The sequence below is a fragment of the Nothobranchius furzeri genome, chromosome 13 (genome assembly GCF_043380555.1).
Source record: "Nothobranchius furzeri strain GRZ-AD chromosome 13, NfurGRZ-RIMD1, whole genome shotgun sequence".
In the NCBI taxonomy this organism is placed as follows: Eukaryota; Metazoa; Chordata; class Actinopteri; order Cyprinodontiformes; family Nothobranchiidae; genus Nothobranchius; species Nothobranchius furzeri.
In genome coordinates, this window is record NC_091753.1 from 41,682,876 (window position 1) to 41,702,450 (window position 19,575).

At 43.2% G+C, this 19,575-nt stretch overlaps 1 protein-coding gene across 1 annotated transcript in view; it reads left to right on the plus strand.

Moving 5' to 3' along the window:
• Positions 1-19,575, plus strand: part of ppp1r37 (protein phosphatase 1, regulatory subunit 37) — a 52,904-nt gene that overhangs the window by 16,761 nt on the left and 16,568 nt on the right. The window contains exon 2 of the mRNA XM_015951452.3: positions 13,700-13,797. Within this exon, the coding sequence (XP_015806938.1) occupies positions 13,700-13,797 (98 nt within the window). The remainder of the gene's footprint in view (positions 1-13,699; positions 13,798-19,575) is intronic.

A 19,575-nucleotide genomic window follows, 5' to 3' on the forward strand; every position in this document is an offset into this window, starting at 1 on the left:
GAACCGGGTTATTGTGAATATTCGGGTTTTAAAAGGGTTACTGGCTGCATGTAAACGCACTCATTGTATAGGTCTTGTCCAGAGAAAAAAAATCCTTCATGTTAAGCTAAATGTACGATGATATAATTGCATCTACTGAAGATCACATGGGTCATACACCATGGATTATTAGTTATTAGAAAAACTAGTTATTAACTAGTTGTTAGTTATTAGTTAGCAGTGTTGGCTCATATCAGCGATTATAATGTAATGATTCAGAGTCTCTGGTTGCTCTTTTATGAGTGTTATTTTCGGGCTACTGTCGCCATAACCCACACCTTACAAACTCAACTTTTTCATCAGAATCACTCGTAACGGAGTATTTACTAGCATAGCAAACCACAGCGGAAAAAAACGGAACCGGAACAACATTTCTCACCCGTTGAGTTCGCCTTCAAAATAAAACGGTAACCCTATAGTTTACTATTCAAACCCTTACAATGTTTCAGGTCATTTGGCCATTCCGGCTTTCCGTAGCCGTTTCCTCATTACACAGGGGAGGGAGGGGTTTGGCTCGTCTCTCCGCACAAGCAGGATGGAAAACAGAACTCCGTTGGCATTGAACGTCCCCAAATAATTAAAAACCAGGAGGCCAAATGCAAAGTTTAGAGCAGCACATTTACCCAGAGACCCTCAGACTGAGCAAACTTGTGAAAATACACGTAATAGCCGCTTAGAGACGGAGCAACATGTCGCTAGCATAGCAGCTAATCGCTAGCATAGCAGTTTGGCCAGTTATATCGATATAAAGATATAAAGTCATCTTATATCTTGTTTAAAAATTATACCGATATTTAAAGAATATCGATATATCGCCCAGCCCTACCATAGTAGAAGTAGAAATTACTGTTTACAACACGGCATTTCAGCATTTTTAACAGCTTCCTCGTCTTTTCCGACAGCGCAAGCTCTTTCTCTCCAAGAATTATTAACAACATGTTCATCACGGTGGTCTCTGAGAGCTGAATCATACAAATGTCTGTATTTACGAACCTCTGCAATACTAGTTCTTGCCGGTCCGCCATGTTTTTCCGCGTCCGTCCGCGTGGTTAGAAATTTTCCGAGGTGCACGTTGCGGAAATCTTGGGCCGCGTGGAGGGGCGTGGTTGTTAAAATGACACAACTTTTCCGCGCAGAGCCGTGCGGACCTCGCGGACGCGTCAAGCATAAACCAACCTTAACTAGCCTGGCCTGCCAGGCTCCTCCTCTGTTTAATTATGCACAGAGAAAGGGTCTGGGAACTAGGGCTGCTCAATTAATCGAATTTTAATCACGATTACGATCTGAGTTTTGAACGATTATAAAAAACAAAACAAGCCGATTATTTGCTCCTCCCGCTTGCGCTGCCCTGAGTTGCAAATGAAGCGCTCCTCCACAGTGTTGCCAACTTAGCGACTTTGACGCTATTTCTAACAGCTTTTCAGACCCCCTTCTTGACTTTTTAATCCTAAAAGTACCTAGCGAACACCTCAGAAACATCTCTGGTAACCCTTAGCTACTTTCTGGATAACTATCGTCGACGTTTCCTGCAGGTTAGCTAAACACTCCGCCTGCACTCCGGACCGTTCTTCAGGACATTAGGAAAGGGAATGATGTAGTGATGTGTCGGTCGCTAAAGACAGCTCTCGGAGCCGCCCTGCTCCCTGTTGGAGTAACCAGAGTGAGTGACACACACACCGCACCTGCGGACTCCTGAGCCGCTAAAAACAGCTAAATGTGCGCGTGCGGCGCGCTAAACACACGTGCAGCTTGCCCCTGATTGCTGTGAGACCGGGTTGGGGGGTGGGGGGTGCAGCTGTGGTTGGGACAATTATTACATTAACTGATGGACTTGTAAATAAATAGTTTGTAAATAAGGTAGAAATAACTTCCTCACGCTGATAAATAATAACTAATCTCTCTGAGGACACGGTGCTAGTGCACTCTCCTACAGCACCTTGACACAACTCAATAAATGTTATGCAACATTTTGTGAACATCAATTTATTTGCATTTATTTGTTATAAATGCCACTGTATAATTCTTGCTGTCAGTATTTGCAAGATATTGGTATTTGGTTCTGTACTGGTTAGACTTAAATGAGTTAAACCAAGGTCTACAGCCCTTGGGTCATAGACTATGAGCTATAAGTATATTGGTCTTTTATACAGGGAATCAGGAGTTCTTTTAGTGATCATCTTGTTTCTTATTTTTGTCCTGATTGTGCTCTGAGCAATTTTATGACTGAATAAAAACAAATAAAATCAACATAAATTGAAAAATCGTCCTAAATAATCGTGATCTCAATTTCAGTCACCATAATCGTGATTATTATTTTTGCCATAATCGAGCAGCCCTACTGGGAACTCTCTTATTCAAATAACCACACCCCCTGAGAATTCTAACCGAGCCAATCAGAGCTGAGTAGCGTATGTCACACACCATAACGCCGAGTTTGTCATAAACATGGCGACTGAAGCGGAGTTTGCTGTGGTTCTTTCCTCTGTTCCAAATGAAGTGGACATGTCTTTAAAACCACCACAAGTCGAAGCGCTAAAAGCCTTTCTTCTAAAGAAAGATGGTTGCGCTGTTACCAGACGCCATTTTTGACTACAGCAAAAAAAAAAAAAAAAAAAAAAAAAAACTACAGCGGTGCAGTCGGCATTTCCATCTTTTTTCTGATTGGTTATTTTTGAGCTGGCTAGTCCCGCCCATCATGTGCCTCCCTGCCTGTGAGTAACCAAACTCTTTCTCTGTGCAGAATTAAACAGGACAAGTCTGGCAGGCCAGGCTAGTGACTGACTACACAAAGTCATGTGAGTCCACACCATCCCGTTCGTAACACGGCATCTTAAAGGAACATGAACATTGGCAATCTACACGCATCTTTCCCTTTTTTGTTCAGGACCTGATGCCTTGATATGGCCAAATTGGTGTTGGTAATAGACTCTAAGATAGATTTCTGTACCAGTAAAAAATTTTGGCATATTGCTCACCTCTAGCAATTGCTACATAACTAGATAAAACAAGTGTCTTATCAGTCGTTTGTTATTTCATACAATTTTTTTCTCTGCTGAATCCTCAGCGAACCCTGCAGCTCCATGTGCATTATAGCAGTAGGTGAGCAGGTTTATCAGCACTAGTCCTGCTGATTCAACAGTAGTTTTCACAAGTCAAACTGAAGAAGTACAGATCGTTTTGTGAGTTAATGCTCTTCCAGTGAAATCCTTTCTTTCAACCAGATTTTTCTTCCCTTTCTTTAAATTGGAACAGACATTTCTGAGAAGACGCCACAAGTTGGTACTTGATTTCACACCAATTAAAGAGTAAGACTGGGGGTTGAAGGTGGAGAAGTGAAGAGAAAAGCAGACTTCCAACGTGTAAAGAAATGGACTCAAACTTAATGAGCCCACTCAGCTTTTCAGCTTATTTAGCAATTTTCTGGGATTATGAGCAATTTACATCTCTTACATGACTTTTTGGTATTCAGAAGTAAAGTGAATGCTGACAGTTGTTTGTCATATAAATTATCTTCATTTGTCAGCTTCTTCTCTTTAAAAGTAAGATGTTAACTCGTTATAGTGTGTTGAAAGGTGAAAACTGCATGTGAATACAAGCCCTTAAGGTTTGGCTTCAACTTCAAGCACTTTTCTAGCCCTTCATGAGGTAACCGTAGGTGTTCTTAGATTCCTATGGGTGGTTTTAAAAAGTACATTTGATCAGAAGTTTCAGGAGAAAAGTGTGTCATAAACTCATTTTGACATTTCAGTTTCTTCAGAAATTAGGCCAGTATAGGTTCATATCCTGCCTACCTTTACTAATGGTTAAATGGAAAATGGCCTGTATTTGTATAGCGGCTTCTTAGGGTTTTGTTTGCTTCCTTTTGTTGAGTTGTTGCATAGCAGAGTGGAGAATACACATCCAGGACAGTGAAATGCATTTCTAAGGTCTACAAAATCCTCCTTTAGGAAAGAGGTTTTAACCAGATTTTTGGACAGCTTTTGAGCAGTTTAGCATAAAATAGGAGAAAGCAAGTTTCATGCATAGTATTTCCATATTAAAGCATGTTATTGTGTTAGTAGTTTGCTCATTTGGCCCAGAAAAGTAGCTCAAACTTAACCAATACTGCAGCAGACATTTGTTTAATGGGCTTGTTGTGGGTCAGTCTGTCCTGACATTTTGTGGGTGGCTTTGTTTTGATGTTCAGCTTCAAGGAAGGAGGAGATGGCTTTCAGTTTGTGTGTAAATCCTAATAATGATACAAACTAAAGTGTTTATGAATTTTTAACAGTATGAATAGATAAATTGTTTGTGCTGTCTTCCAAATGACTAAATTAAATAGACAAAATTTAAAGCCTGTATAAAAAGCTTAAAGTGGGGGATTATTTATTTGCCTTTAGTCTAATGATAGAATATGGACAAAATGGATCACATAACACATTTTTCACGTTGTAACTCGGCTGCCTGCTCTACCACCCACACCCGCGGACCCTGGAGATACAGTGATCAGCCTACCTGCTGCACACCCAGACTCCAACCGTCTGCCAGATCGAGCCAACCGTAATGTGGGCCATCAAGATTGCCGCTCTGTATGTCCTCCTCTTTGCTCTCCTTCCTGACTGTTTTCATCTGATAACTGGCCTGTATCAATACGTGGCCGCTGAGTTCTTCCGACTCTGGGCCTCCCATGCCGGGCCTCCACCTCCTGGATTACTTTGGTGCCCCGAAATTGTCCTCCCTCTCCGGCGGAGATACATACACCGGGGCACCTGCAGAAGTCACAACTTCAGTGGTCATAATCCTCACTCGCTCTGGTCTGCAACCCGTCGCCCTTCAAGGAGGCCTGCTCGCCGTGTCGACCACTCTGTGTTAGCCTACCCAGCTAGGACGGCTAACGCTCCAGCTGGCCTGCAGACCTCCTCTGCCGCCAAATTTGGCCTGCTCAATATCCACTCCCTGATGAACAAAGGCCATCATATCCACTTTCTCCTCTCTGACAACAATCTGGATTTTCTCTTTTTGGTCGAAACATGGAAACATCCCGACGACTTCTCCTCAATGAACGTCGCTACTTCACCAGGCTATGTTTACACTTCTAAATCCCACGGATCACGAGGAAGCGGTCTCGCGGTCATACACCGTGAGACTTGGAAGGTCCTCCCCGTGCCTGTTCCTGCACTCAGCTCTATGGAATGTCTGGCGTTTCAGCTCCCTGGACCAACTCCCACCATTATTGCTGTTATTTACCGTCCGCCTAAACCCCATCTTGACTTTCTGTCCCAGTTTGCTTCTCTACTCGCCCATCTCTCCACTCTATCTTCCAAATTAATTTTGCTGGGAGACTTAAATGGACAATGACACTCTCCCCATCACCAAAGACTTTTCTTCATCCTCAGCCATGGACTTCTCCAACACATCGACACACCGACCCATACCAAAGACATATTCTGGATTTAATATGCTGTCCCGGTCTCACTCCTCTCAACTGCTCAGTTACTGATCTCCATTTATCTGATCACTTCTTTCTTTCCTTTTCTGTTAACTCCCTCTCTGTCATACCAAGACTACCCGACTTATCCACTTTAGGAAAATTAAGGACATTAATCTGGACACTCTCTTGTCCCAACTCATCCCTTAGCTTTTCTGATATACTTTCCTGTCCTGATGAACTGACTGACCACTATAACTCCAATCTACATAACATCCTTGACACCTTGGCTCCATTAAAAACCTGTTCTGTCAGTTTCTCTACCTCTGCCCCCTGGTTCACCCCTGATCTTAGGACTTTGAAAGCTGAAGGCCGGCAGCTGGAGCGTCAGCTTACTACTCCGGTCTCATCTACTGCAACAGTGAAAATTCTAAAACTCTTATCTCTCCTCCACAAAAATCTTTCAGTCGCCCACACACTTTATTCTACTGACACCTGCAACAGCATTCTTTCCGTCTTTAACCATAAAATATACAAAATTCACCAGAGTCTTCATCTAACCAACCTCATTCACTTCCCTCTGATGATCTGACCTTCACTGAATCATTTTCCTGTTTTCCAGTACCTGACTCCTCCCCTGTCTCAGACCTAATTTGCAAATCCAAGCCTTCCACCTGTCAGCTCGACCCACTCCCATCCATCCTGGTTAAATCTTGCCTCCCATCCTTGCTACCCTTGATCTGCTCCATCATCCACGCCTCCCTCCAGACCGCAATCGTACCTCCAGCCTTTAAAATCGCAGCTGTCACTCCATTTCTCAAAAAGCCTGGTTCAGATCCTAACAATTTCATTAACCTCCGCCCCATCTCCAACCTACCATTCATTTCCAAAATTCTTGAGAAAGTTGTCACCAACCAACTTCATTCTCATTTATCCTGAAATTATGTGTTTGAATCTTCCAGTCCGGTTTTCGCCCTCACCATAGCACTGAGACAGCTTTGATAAAAATCACTAACAATCTCCTAGCTGCTGATTCTGGCCAAACCTCAATTCTCATCCTACTTGATCTTAGCGCAGCATTTGACACCATTCCTCATCCAGTCTTACTCCATAGGCTCTCTGCAATCGGCATTTCCAAAACTCCCCTAACCTGGTTCAAATCATATCTAACAGATCGCACTCAATTTGTCCAACTACGCACCTTCCGCTCTAACCCCTCCCCTTGTCACATCTGGTGTTCCTCAATGCTCAGTCTTAGGCCCCCTTCTCTTCATATTTTACTTACTTCCACTCAGCAATATCTTCCATAAATTTAACATCAATTTCCACTGCTATGCCGACGACACCCAGCTCTACTTCTCTACCAAACCCAACACTCCGCTCCCTGTATCCTCTCTTCTCAGTTGTCTCTCTGAAGTTAAATCCTTTTTCTCTTCCAGCTTCCTTCAGCTTAACAGTGACAAGTCAGAAATCCTCCTCACCGGCACCAAGCCTTCCCTCTCCAAGATCAGTTCATTCTCACTTAGCTTCGATAACACTACACTTTCCCCTACCATTAAAGCCAAGAGCTTGGGTGTCATTTTGGATCACACCTTATCATTCATACCTCACATCAACAATATTACAAAAACTGCTTACTTCCATCTCCTCAATATTAATCGACTCCGCCCCTCCCTCAGCCAACACTCTGCTGCTATTTTGATTCACAGTCTTGTCACCAGCCGCATCGACTACTGTAATGCCCTCCTCTCCGGTCTCCACTAAAGTCACTCACTAAACTTCAGCGGGTCCAGAATTCCGCCGCCCGTATAATCACCAAGACCTCCATCTACGATCACATTTCTCCTGCTTTGCACCATCTTCACTGGCTCCTTGTTAAATACTGAATTGACTTTAAAATTATTCTGTACACTTTCAAAGCCATCCACAGTCTCGCTTCTCCATATATTTCTAATCTCATCCATGCCATCACTCCCACTCGCTTGCTTCATTCAACATCCTCTGTTTCCTTATCTGTTCCCCGTATTCACCTCAGTAACACTGGAGCCAGAGCGTTCAGTTACTCAGCCCCTAAACTCTGGAACATTCTCCCGTCTGACATCCGCAATATCAACTCATTCTCAACCTTTAACTCCCAACTCAAAACTCATATATTCCGCTTGGCTTATCCACCATAACTATACTCCTTCTTCTATCCTTCTCTAGCCTAGCAACCGAAATCCTCCATTCCTACATTTTTATCTAGTCTTAACTCATGTTTTAATTAGATTATTTTATGTATTTATTTGTAATGGTGGTTTTTTTTTCTTGTATGTACCTGCACTTGTAAAGTGACCTTGAGAGTCTTGAAATGTGCTTGAAATAAAATGTATTATTATTATTATCATCATTATTATTATTATTATTATTATTATGGTTCAATCAGTGCTAAAATATGTCATTTATTGTACTGGACAGAAAAGGAATGTTGTGAATAAAAAAGGAGGCATTTGATTTTTCTTTTCCAAATTCTGCTTATAAAAGCTCTTTATGAGTAACCAATGCCCTGGGAAAGGTGTGCAGCATGTTCGGGGAAATGCTGCAGCTCTCTGAATCCAGCTGAACCAATAGAAAAAAATTAATACTAATAATTTATCAGGTTGTTTATGATCATCAGGTGCATTGCCACTCTGTGAGTCTTTTGTTCTTCCTTAATAGGTTGCAGCTCAAAGACAGTGAAGGTGTGAGGTTAAAAGAACATTTTGTTGATCACACTGCTGGCAACGCTCTTTTCCCCAGATATGTGTGCTTTTACTTGTTGCAGGTCTGCCTGTTCTTCAGGCTGAGTAATTGATTTAAAATTTGTGAGTGGTACGCCTGCAGTTTTTCCTCGCCCTGGGATACTGACCCAGCTGGTTATGTACTGTTAAAAACAGGTGCAGCAGATCTAAGAATAGCTACTTTTGCTACAGTAAGCTAACAAACATGAATTAAAATCAAATACAGAAGTCAAGCACCATGTTATGATGCATTACCGCAGCCACTGAGGAGCTTATGTCACCATTTTCTGTCTTAGAATCACGGGAAAACAGATTTTCCATGAAAAATAGGTGACCCTGTAAATTTGTCTATTGTCATGTTTGATGGCCTTGGTTTCTTTTTGACAAACTCCTAAGTCATGACTCTGAGTATGTACAGTTCTTCCTCTGGCCTCAGCTCAGACAGCAGCACACAAGATGCTGAAGATGGTAGCCAGCAACAATAATGGAGAGGCTGGCTGTGTTGTTAAGCAAATTTTATGTGTCAGGGCAGATATATCCCGTCCCTCCTGACCCCGCTTCAGCAGAAATATGACCATCTCGTCTTTAATTCGTCATGTGTGGAACTTTTCAATAATGCCAAGTAGAATAAAAAACAATAACTCAGGAAGGAAACTGAGGAATTTCAGACAGTAAGAGTCCTGCTGGTTTGCAGGCAGTCTACTGACTCCGTTATGTGTTGTGTGCTGCTACCCCCTTCCAAGAGCCACTAATCCTCACATATTTGAGTCCAAAATTGCTACTGTCTCCTTAAACTTCTGAAAACTTAATAGAAAAAGGGCAGAAAGGATAACTGCTTTGAGTTTGTCCTGCAGCACATTTATTCTTTGGATAACTGAAATAAGGGCACAATTTTCTACATGCTGAAGCCTCAGTGGCCTTTATCTTTTACATGTTTCCCCGTTCACATTTCCCGATGGTGCATTAGATTTTTTGCTGTTTCCTGTGATGTTTATGCTTTAGCTTAATGCCTGTGGTTCACAGACGAAGCACATTTCCTGTGGTGGTTGGTTGTTTTTTTTTCTGTGTTTTGCCCTTGGAGCCACCATATTCTGTATATTATTAGTTGTTTAACCTGATTCTTACAGATGTGGTTTGGAGCAGTCTGTTTTGGCCTCTTCTCTCCTCCCATTTGCCTCCTCATCGCCACTCCCTTCATGCATGTTGCTGCAGCTTTGGGGAGAGTGCAATAAAACAAGGATGGAGCTAGCAGAAATGTAGGCAGCAGCTGTAACTCAGCCTTTAATGGCTTTGTTTACTTAAAGCTCATTCCTCTGCCTTATTTCTGCATTTCAACTTTTTATTTCACATTAACATTGTGTGTCTATTTTTGACCCTGGTTAAACACCAGTCTCCTCACACAGCTTTCCCAAGTACAGCAGTGATAGATTATTTCTAATTACAAGATACTGATCCTCATTACTCTTTAAAGCTGTTTCCATCTTCCTCTCTTGTCCCTCCCCTTGCTCTAATTAATAAGCTGTGTGAAAATACCCCATAGTAAGGACTGAACACTCTCCACCTCAAACCTCACCTTCCCTCAGGAAATGTTTACAGACACACTTGCTCCACATCAACTCTGCACAATAACACTTTTCCAAGGAACACTTTGTTCACTGGAACGCAGACTGTACTTGACAAATTTTAAAGACTGCTCTCTTTTGCACTCATTGGAGTCACACTTAAGGTAAATCCACAAAGCTTGCCAGATTTTTTTTCTGAGTAAGGCACAAATGTCCAAATTAACATCCGTTGAGTCAAAAAAGCACATTATGCAGAAGTATTCATTAAGTGTACAACCTAATTACCGTCTTACAACATGCAAGGAAATGGAATTAATGACTGCTGCGTTTGTATGCACTCTAAGGAAGGTGCATTTACTCACAGCCAGAGGTCACATGATCCATTTTCCCAATCACTTTCATTGTGAAAGTAATAAACATTCAATAGTACCATTTAATTTCCATTCATTTTTAATTAATATTTAGTCCAAACAAGCTGAACAGAGTACCCCAGTAACAGAAACAATGCAATTAAACTGTTTCACCTAAAGGTGCAACATGTAATCTAGTGAGAATATACAGTAAGAAAATCCCAAAAGAGTCTAGTGTTCAGTCATTTTGGAAGGAAGGTTCTACTGAAACATATTTCATATCCAGCTGCTGTGTGAATTTTTCTCCTTTCAAAACAAAGGAAGGAGGTAACCACTATTTACTATCAGTGAGTGTGGGGTTTCCGTGTCTCCTGCGAACTAATACTGCAGTGCAGACAATTGTAATTTGACGGCTGACCAAAAGCTCCATATTTGTCTAAAGTGGTTGCATTAACCACATTTTTCCACAGGATGTCATTTTTACTTCATTTCTACTAAATGCACTTTTCAATTAGGCGTGTTTCACCCGCTGCAGCTCAAATGCCTTCTGCTCCACGTAAACTTGAACTGTGCACCTGCTTGTGCATAGTCTATTGTCTAAGAGGGCTTGCTGAAGAGGCTATAGAGCTCCGGACGTCACGTGACTCTCGGAGAGTAGACACCATGTTGGCAGGCAACAAATGTAAACAAAATGAACGGGATCGGCTTGGATTATACTTCGTCGGAGTTTACTTCACTCTTAAAACCGAAGAAATCGTTTTATATAGTCAGAAATTAAATAGACTAAACATCTCCGACCCTTACCGTGCCCCTGGGATACTTTTTAAAAACGCCAGAAGCTGTCGGAGCGGACTTCTTACCGGACCTGGCCGGGGAACCCCTTGGGATTCCCCCTTTAGGAGCTGGGCCTCTTGACGCTACTGCCCCCGCAACCCGACTCCGGATAAGCGGATGAAAATGGATGGATGGATGGACAAATAACATAGAGTTTAAATAGAGTGCTGTGCTGTTTGAATGTGTAAACTGAACATCAAGAGAAATCACTAGTCTGATTTTTTTCCATGAATAAAATAAATATGTCAGGCAGGATCGTCTCAGGATCTGTCTGAGATCGGTCTCGGTGAGACAGATAATAGCAATCCAAAGTGCTTTTTATGTGTGATCTGACAATTGATCAACCATTGCTTAAAAATTAAATACTGCTTAGCCGGTTAATTGCTGTGATCATAAAACACGTAAACGGCAGCACGCAGAACTCACGAGGCAACGTTTTACGTGACGTTTACTTGTTACTATGAGTAATAAGACGGAAAAAGCCACGCCAAAATAAGTTTAGGAAGCCCACTAAGAATCGTAATAAAAGCATTTAAAATAAATACCATACACAACTGAGGAAACGTTGGTTTAAGTACGTGATAGGAAGTGGTCGCTGCATAAGCGAAAACCTTTACACTCTGGGTCCCACAGCTTCATTTTAGCCCGGTCACTAGCGCGTTTTATTACAATGATCCAACGTTTGCAGCGTTCCAGATCTTGGGGAATCCTGTAGATGGCTTATTCCTTATGTCGTCCGCGTCTGTTCTGCATCCTGTGGCACAACAGGAATCTACCATATTTCCGATTTGATTGAGTTTTATGACAATAACAAATAGTCCAGCTGCGGGCTTCTTCCTGCCAATATGGCGCCGTTTTGATTTGAACTGTTGCATGCCGGGAGAAGTGACATCAACTCCTGGAGCTCTATAGTCATGAGGTTCAGGACTTTTGCCTCAGACTCATGGCTGTTTAAATGTTCTGGATGAATCCACCCTCCGCTGGCACACTTGAGACTGGAATAACAAGTGTTACTTCAGCCAAAGTTTTAAGATCAGGAAACATTTCTCCAAATGAAACTACCAGAAGTCTACCAGACTCTGAAAGATAGAAGGGTTTCCACTTTCCAGATCTGGAAACACTTGGCATTGTGCTCTTGTGCACTGGCCTGTCATGGACGTGCTCCGAGCGCCTCTTTAACGTGCTGTCAACAGCAACATGCGCCAGATGTGTGACAAAGTGTGAGCTAATGCTCAGACACTCGTTTGGGAATATTTTCTTGATTCATTATCTTACCTCTGTAATGTATTCTGTGCATAACATGTAAAATATCTGTGCACCTGCATAAACTGGTAACAAACTTACTCATTAAGCTATTAACAAATAAAATAAATAAACAGCTCTTGTAAAAATGACCGTTGAAAGGCTCAGCCTATTGTTGATGGTCAAATAATTTGTCCAATCACACTTCAGCTTAATCATTGAATTGTGAGGAACCTCAAGATTCCCACCTCTATCTTAGACCAGGGCTTGTTGCAGGATCAGGGTTCAAATCATTTTCTGTTGTGGGAGACAATTTAGTCTGGATCTGAAAACAATGTACAACATGCATTTGCAGGCTTATCTTATTTGCGTATCGCAGTTTCATATGCTGTATGTGTCTAGTGTGAGTTTCAACACTAGTGGTGGATGATTAACTGAAGAATGAGAGTTACTATAAGAGCCACTGTGGGAGATGAATGATTGCAGCGTTAAATGTAACTGAACAGTGAAGTGGGGACGAGTTCTCACCTTGGCAAAATCAAGATGCTGACTGCAGCAAAAGGTACATTTACAGAGAGACATAACAGCCTATGTGTTTGTCCAGTAATGCTTTAAAAGCCCATATCAGGCAAAGCATGTCATCTTATTGGTTTGAATGTTATTTATTTTCTTTCATTTATTTCTGCATATTTTTTGATTTTCATTTCTGATTTGGTCCCTTGCTTGATCCTTGAGCAGAGTTTATCAACCAGAACGTTGTTTTTGAATGCTGCCCAGTCATCTGACTGGAGTTAGCCCCTGCAACAGTCTGGGATGGTAGCTGCAGCTAACCCACACAAAGACCAAGAACAATGCTTCCTTTTTGCTGACTTTTAAGTAGGGGAACTTCTTAAGGGACTACATTTTCTGATCGTTTGTCAGCAGAACGCTCTTTCTGCGGAACAGTGAAGCATGAATATTCTTGTTGTCTCAAGTAAATAGTGTCATAGCTATACCGCAAATAAATATAGATGTTCAGTACATTCACAAATTCATTCCAGATGGTTAATTTGTGATTTATGATTCTTTGGAAGAGATGAAAATCAGAACACATATTTTTACTGGCCTCACTGGTTCATGTGACCAATAATTAAACTGGTGAGCTCTAGCCGTTAGATAAACTAATGATAAGAGTGTCTGCGAGCAAGCAGTTATCACACAACCGTGTTTGTCTTTTGTATGTATTTTAGGGTCATATTTCACCAGTGCACACTTTCCAAACTTAAATGTTTTAACTTCAGAACTGTACAAGAACCGTTTCTAAATAATTTATTTTTATTTATCTGTTACTTTATTATTCTATAAAGGAATAGAAAGTTATAGAACTTAAGATAATAGTAATTATAAAGGATTTGGACTGGATTTTTTTTTCATCTTGTGGTTTGATTCATTTCAATTGTCTACTTCTTATAAAGAGCCTGAAATGAAGCAGCGCTAACCTTTTGATATTCATTTTTTGTTTTGCAGCTCATAATGTGACCGTGGAGGAGATCCTCTCTTCCTATAAACAGGCCTGTCAGAAACTCAACTGTAAGACTATACCCAAAGTGCTCAAACAAATACAGGTAAGGGTCAGTTTACACACACACACTGGGTTTTTCCACCATAGTGGCTTCAGTGTTAGACTGAGGCTAGTGCTGAGGCTGGATCATTAAAAGCTTTAAATAAAAAGAAGTCAAGTAAAGAACAGCAAAGATCTGGTTATTCCAAAGCTCATTTAGCCTTTTTACTATAAAATAAATAATCTGTTTATTCTCCTTTTCATCCAATTTGAACTGTAAACACTGTCCTACAGGCCATGTGTTACTCCTATCGAATTTAATCATGGCTTAACATCGTTCTTTGGTTTTAACAAACATTTATTGTGGGCACAATGTCTTGAAGTGCCTCACAATGCTCAAAAATGCCATCAGTATTAAAAAAAGAAACACAAACTTTAGTCTATAAAAAATATCGCAGATTTGCACAAATAACACACAAAAAGCCTGCAGAAAGGTACATTTATTCACATGGCTCTCTGATTGTCTCGTCTCGTCTTCCTCCGCTTATCCGGGTCCGGGTCGCGGGGGCAGCATCCCAACTAGGGAGCTCCAGGCCGTCCTCTCCCCGGCCTTGTCCACCAGCTCCTCCGGCAGGACCCCAAGGCGTTCCCGGACCAGATTGGAGATGTAACCTCTCCAACGTGTCCTGGGTCGACCCGGGGGCCTTCTGCCGGCAGGACATGCCCGAAACACCTCCCCGGGGAGGCGTCCAGGAGGCATCCTGACCAGATGCCCAAACCACCTCAACTGGCTCCTTTCGATCCGGAGGAGCAGCGGTTCTACTCCGAGTCCCTCCCGAATGTCCGAGCTCCTCACCCTATCTCTAAGGCTGAGCCCGGCCACCCTACGGAGGAAACTCATTTCGGCCGCTTGTATCCGCGATCTCGTTCTTTCGGTCATTACCCAAAGCTCATGACCATAGGTGAGGATTGGGACGTAGATCGACCGGTAAATCGAGAGCCTGGCTTTCTGGCTCAGCTCCCTCTTCCCCACGACAGATCGGCTCAGCGTCCGCATCACTGCAGACGCCGAACCAATCCGCCTGTCGATCTCCCGATCCCTCCTACCCTCACTCGTGAACAAGACCCCGAGATACTTAAACTCCTCCACTTGAGGTAGGACCTCTCCCCCGACCCGGAGGTGGCAAGCCACCCTTTTCCGGTCGAGAACCATGGTCTCAGATTTGGAGGTGCTGATCCTCATCCCAGCCGCTTCACATTCGGCCGCGAACCTACCCAGCGAGAGCTGAAGGTCAGAGCTGGATGAAGCTAGGAGGACCACATCATCCGCAAAAAGCAGAGACGAGATTCTCCTGCCACCAAACTCGACACACTCCACACCACGGCTGCGTCTAGAAATTCTGTCCATAAAAGTGATGAACAGAACCGCTGACAAAGGGCAGCCCTGGCGGAGTCCAACCCTCACTGGGAACAGGTCCGACTTACTACCGGCTATGCGGACCAAACTCACGCTCCTCTGGTAAAGGGACTGAATGGCCCTTAACAGAAAGCCACCCACCCCATACTCCTGGAGTGTCCCCCACAGGGTGCCCCTGGGGACACGGTCATAAGCCTTCTCCAAATCCACAAAACACATGTGGATTGGTTGGGCAAACTCCCATGCCCCCTCCATCACCCTTGCAAGGGTATAGAGCTGGTCCACAGTTCCACGGCCAGGACGAAAACCACATTGCTCCTCCTCTATCTGAGATTCAACTATCGATCGGACCCTCCTCTCCAGTACCTTGGCGTAGACCTTTCCAGGGAGGCTGAGGAGTGTGATCCCCCTATAGTTGGAACACACCCTCAGGTCACCCTTCTTAAAGATGGGGACCACCACCCCGGTCTGCCACTCCCTAGGAACTGCCCCCGATGACCACGCAATGTTGTAGAGACGTGTCAACCATGACAGCCCTACAACATCCATAGCCTTGAGATACCCAGGACGAACCTCATCCGCCCCCGGGGCTCCGCCGCTGTGTAGTTGTTTGACTACCTCAGCAACTTCTGCCCCCGAGATCGGACATTCCATCCCCAGGCCTCCCAGCTCTGGTTCCTCCTCGGAATGCGCATTGGTGGGATTGAGGAGCTCCTCAAAGTATTCCTTCCACCGTCCGACTATAGCCTCAGTTGACGTCAGCAGCTCCCCATCCCCACTGTAAACAGTGTGAGCGAGTTGCTGCCTTCCTCTCCTGAGGCGCCGGACAGTTTGCCAGAACCTCTTTGGAGCCGATCGATAGTCTTTCTCCATGGCCTCACCAAACTCCTCCCACGCCCGAGATTTTGCCTCGGCAACTGCCACTGCTGCACCCCGCTTGGCTATCCGGTACCTGTCTGCTGCCTCCGGAGACCCACAGACCAGCCACGCCCTGTAGGCCTCCTTCTTCAGCCTGACGGCTCCCCGAACCTCTGGTGTCCACCAGCGGGTACGGGGGTTGCCACCACGACTGGCACCGGCCACCTTACGGCCACAGCTAGCAACAGCCGCCTCGACAATCGCAGAGTGGAACAAGGCCCACTCGGACTCAATGTCCCCCACTGCTCTCGGGACGTGGTCAAAGCTCTGCCGGAGGTGGGAGTTGAAGACCGTCTTGACAGGTTCTTCTGCCAGGCGTTCCCAGCAGACCCTCACTATGCGTTTGGGTCTGCCAGGTCTACGCGGCATGTTCCCTTGCCATCTGATCCAACTCACCACCAGGTGGTGATCAGTTGACAGCTCCGCCCCTCTCTTCACTCGGGTGTCCAAAACATACGGCCGCAGGTCAGATGATACGACTACAAAATCTATCATCGACCTGTGACCTAGGCTGCCCTGGTACCAAGTGTACCGGTGGGCATCCTTATGTTCGAACATGGTGTTCGTTATGGCCAAACTGCGGCTTGCACAGAAGTCCAATAACAAAACACCGCTCGAGTTCAGATTAGGTGGGCCGTTCCTCCCAATCACACCCCTCCAGGTCAAGCTGTCATTGCCCACGTGAGCATTGAAGTCCCCCAGCAGGACAATGGAGTCCCCTGATGGAGCACTATCTAGCACTCGTCCCAGGGACTCCAAAAAGGGTGGGTACTCTGAACTGATATTTGGCCCATAAGCACAAACAACAGTCAGGACCCGTTCCCCGGCCCGAAGGCGCAAGGAAGCTACCCTCTTGTCCCCCGGGGTAAACCCCAACACACAGGCAGAGAGTCTCGGAGCTAACAAAAAGCCAACCCCAGCCCTCCGCCTCTCACCCGGAGCAACTCCAGCAAAGTAGAGTGTCCAACCCCTCTCCAGGTCTCGGGTTCCAGAGCCAATGCAATGTGTTGAGGTGAGTCCGACTATATCTAGCCGGTACCGCTCAACCTCTGCCACAAGCTCGGCTCCTTCCCCGCCAGCGAGCGAGGCTCTCTGATTGTGTTTCAACTAACTTTACCCCACGATCAACAGTGTAATATGTGGAACAAAAGATAAGTTCCTTAGATGTTAATGTGTTTTAACCAAAATAAATTAACTTCATTAATTACATAAATAAAATTGAGATATTACCTGTTTATTATTGTATGTTTTAATGTATTACTAATATGTTTTATTTTCCATTTTTAATTGAGTCCTCTGAACTAATAAGTAAAATATGAGAATTTCTACTGAATGCACCATGATTCAGAAGCACCAATACCTGATCCTGGTATTGGTATTGAGGCCTCTCTCTAGTCAACGTGTTTGTTTTGTTATCCCCACAAACCGATACCTTAATATCAGTCTAGTTATTGATAATCTTCTTTTTAAAGAATCGTCACCACTTAAAAATGCCAACAGCCATTTATGAACTCTAATTTGAATTTATAAACAATTTTGCAAACAGAATTCTTCCGAACCATTTTAAGCAGGATTTATAAACACCAGCTGGTGATATTAAGACTGTTTATAAACAGATAAGCAGGCAGTGATTGTGAATGCAGCTCTATGTGGTAGACTGGACATCCACTGCGCCACTTACTGTATTAAAACAAAAACAGGAAGATGACTGATGAGTAATTCCAGTGCTAGTCTGACTTCTTTGTAATGTGCAAGGTCAGTGTTTTTATTAGTATTTCCTTAAAAAAAATAAAAAAGACTAAATGCTTCATTAAATCAGATCTGTTTAGTTGCTTGTTGGTTTCTTTGATACCTCTAGTCTAAACACACATTTTCTCTGGCTTAAAACTGGCACTGGGTTGGTGGCGAGAAAAAGTAAACAACTATAGCGGCTGAAGCAGACTAGAGCGTTTTAAAATATAATCATGGTTTAATAAAATTATTTTTAGCTTGAAATTATTGCATTTGTTAACTTTTTAAAGCTTTTTTCCCTTGAATTAGTTATTTAATTTACTAAAATTGAGCCGTCTTTCTATGTTGCAATCTACCTCACTGCAGACGCAGTTCAAGTGAGCTTTCTGAGGAATAAACTCCAGCTTGGCTGGTCATTTCATGTTTAGCTGTTCAAAACTTGATTCCTCAACATATAAATACAAATGTAATTCCTAAGAAGATTTTCTGTCTCTAATAAAAAAAATTAATAAAACACAATAAACAGAATCTGTCTCATGTGACGATAAATTAAAATCATCAAACTTCAGCGTTTAACAACTCAGTTTTTTTGTTAAACTGTGGATATAGACACCCTTGGACAAAATGTGTATTTTTGGATGAGTGCTGTTAAAGTATATTTTTGGGGTAGCAGTATCTCAACAGGTTGAGCGGGTTGTCCAGTAATCGGAAGGTTGAAGGTTCTATCCCGGCTCCGGACAGAGAATTCTGCTGTCCTTGGGCAAGACATTTAACCCACCTTGCCTGCTGGTGGTGGTCAGAGGGACCGGCGGCGCCTGCGCTTGGCAGCCTTGCCTCTGTCAGTGCGCAGGGCAGCTGTGGCTACATCGTAGCTCATCACCACCAGTGTGTGAATGTGTGTGTGAATGGATGAATGATACACTATAGTGTAAAGCGCTTTGGAGTACTTACTCCGAGAGGCACTATACAAGTGCGGGTCATTTATCATTTTGCGCCTTTTTGTGTAAGGCTGGTTTTTAGTCTCTTGATAGTATCTCACACAGGGATGTGTCATGTAACCCTTCTGTGTAAGCAGCTTCTCAGATCTGTTCAAGGAAGCCTCAGAGCTCTTTGTTTCTTTCTGTGAATCCCGTGCCTTTCTGTGTGAACTGACACACGTGTTTTATTTATAATACTATAGTTGGTGTTCAAGTGTTTCCCAGTGAGGTAGTAGTTTCCTTTCTCAGATGTGTTTTTGTAACGGAGCAGAACACAAAGAAATGCGAATCCGTAGCGAGAGAAAACAGAAAGGCCTTTTCTGTATCTTGTGCACAAAGAAATAATAATGTCCACTTATGTCTCAGTCTGCATGATGCTCAAAACCTGATGTCCAGCACGGACATGATTGTGAAATATCTACACCCAACAAAGTTCAAATGAAAGAAAAGGTTGCGCTGTGGTTGTCCGCGCATATTGTAAAAGTATTCTGGCTGTAAGAACAAACTATTCCTTTGAACTCAAGCTTACAGTGATGTGAATGTTCACAAGCTGGTGAGATGTTTTCCTAAACTTTCAGCTGACCAGGCAAGTGATTGATTTTTTTTTTATATGGATTTTTTTTTTTTATTTATTTTTTTTTTTTGCATAGTACTTTCAGTGTTATTTATTTCAACACAAACCAGTCAGGTGAAAATGTTGTCTTACTCTACAAAGTCCATTTTTACTTGACAATGCATCCAAAGAGTCAGACGTGGGTTAAATCGGTTCCTTCACATTTTTGCATAAATACAGTCAAAG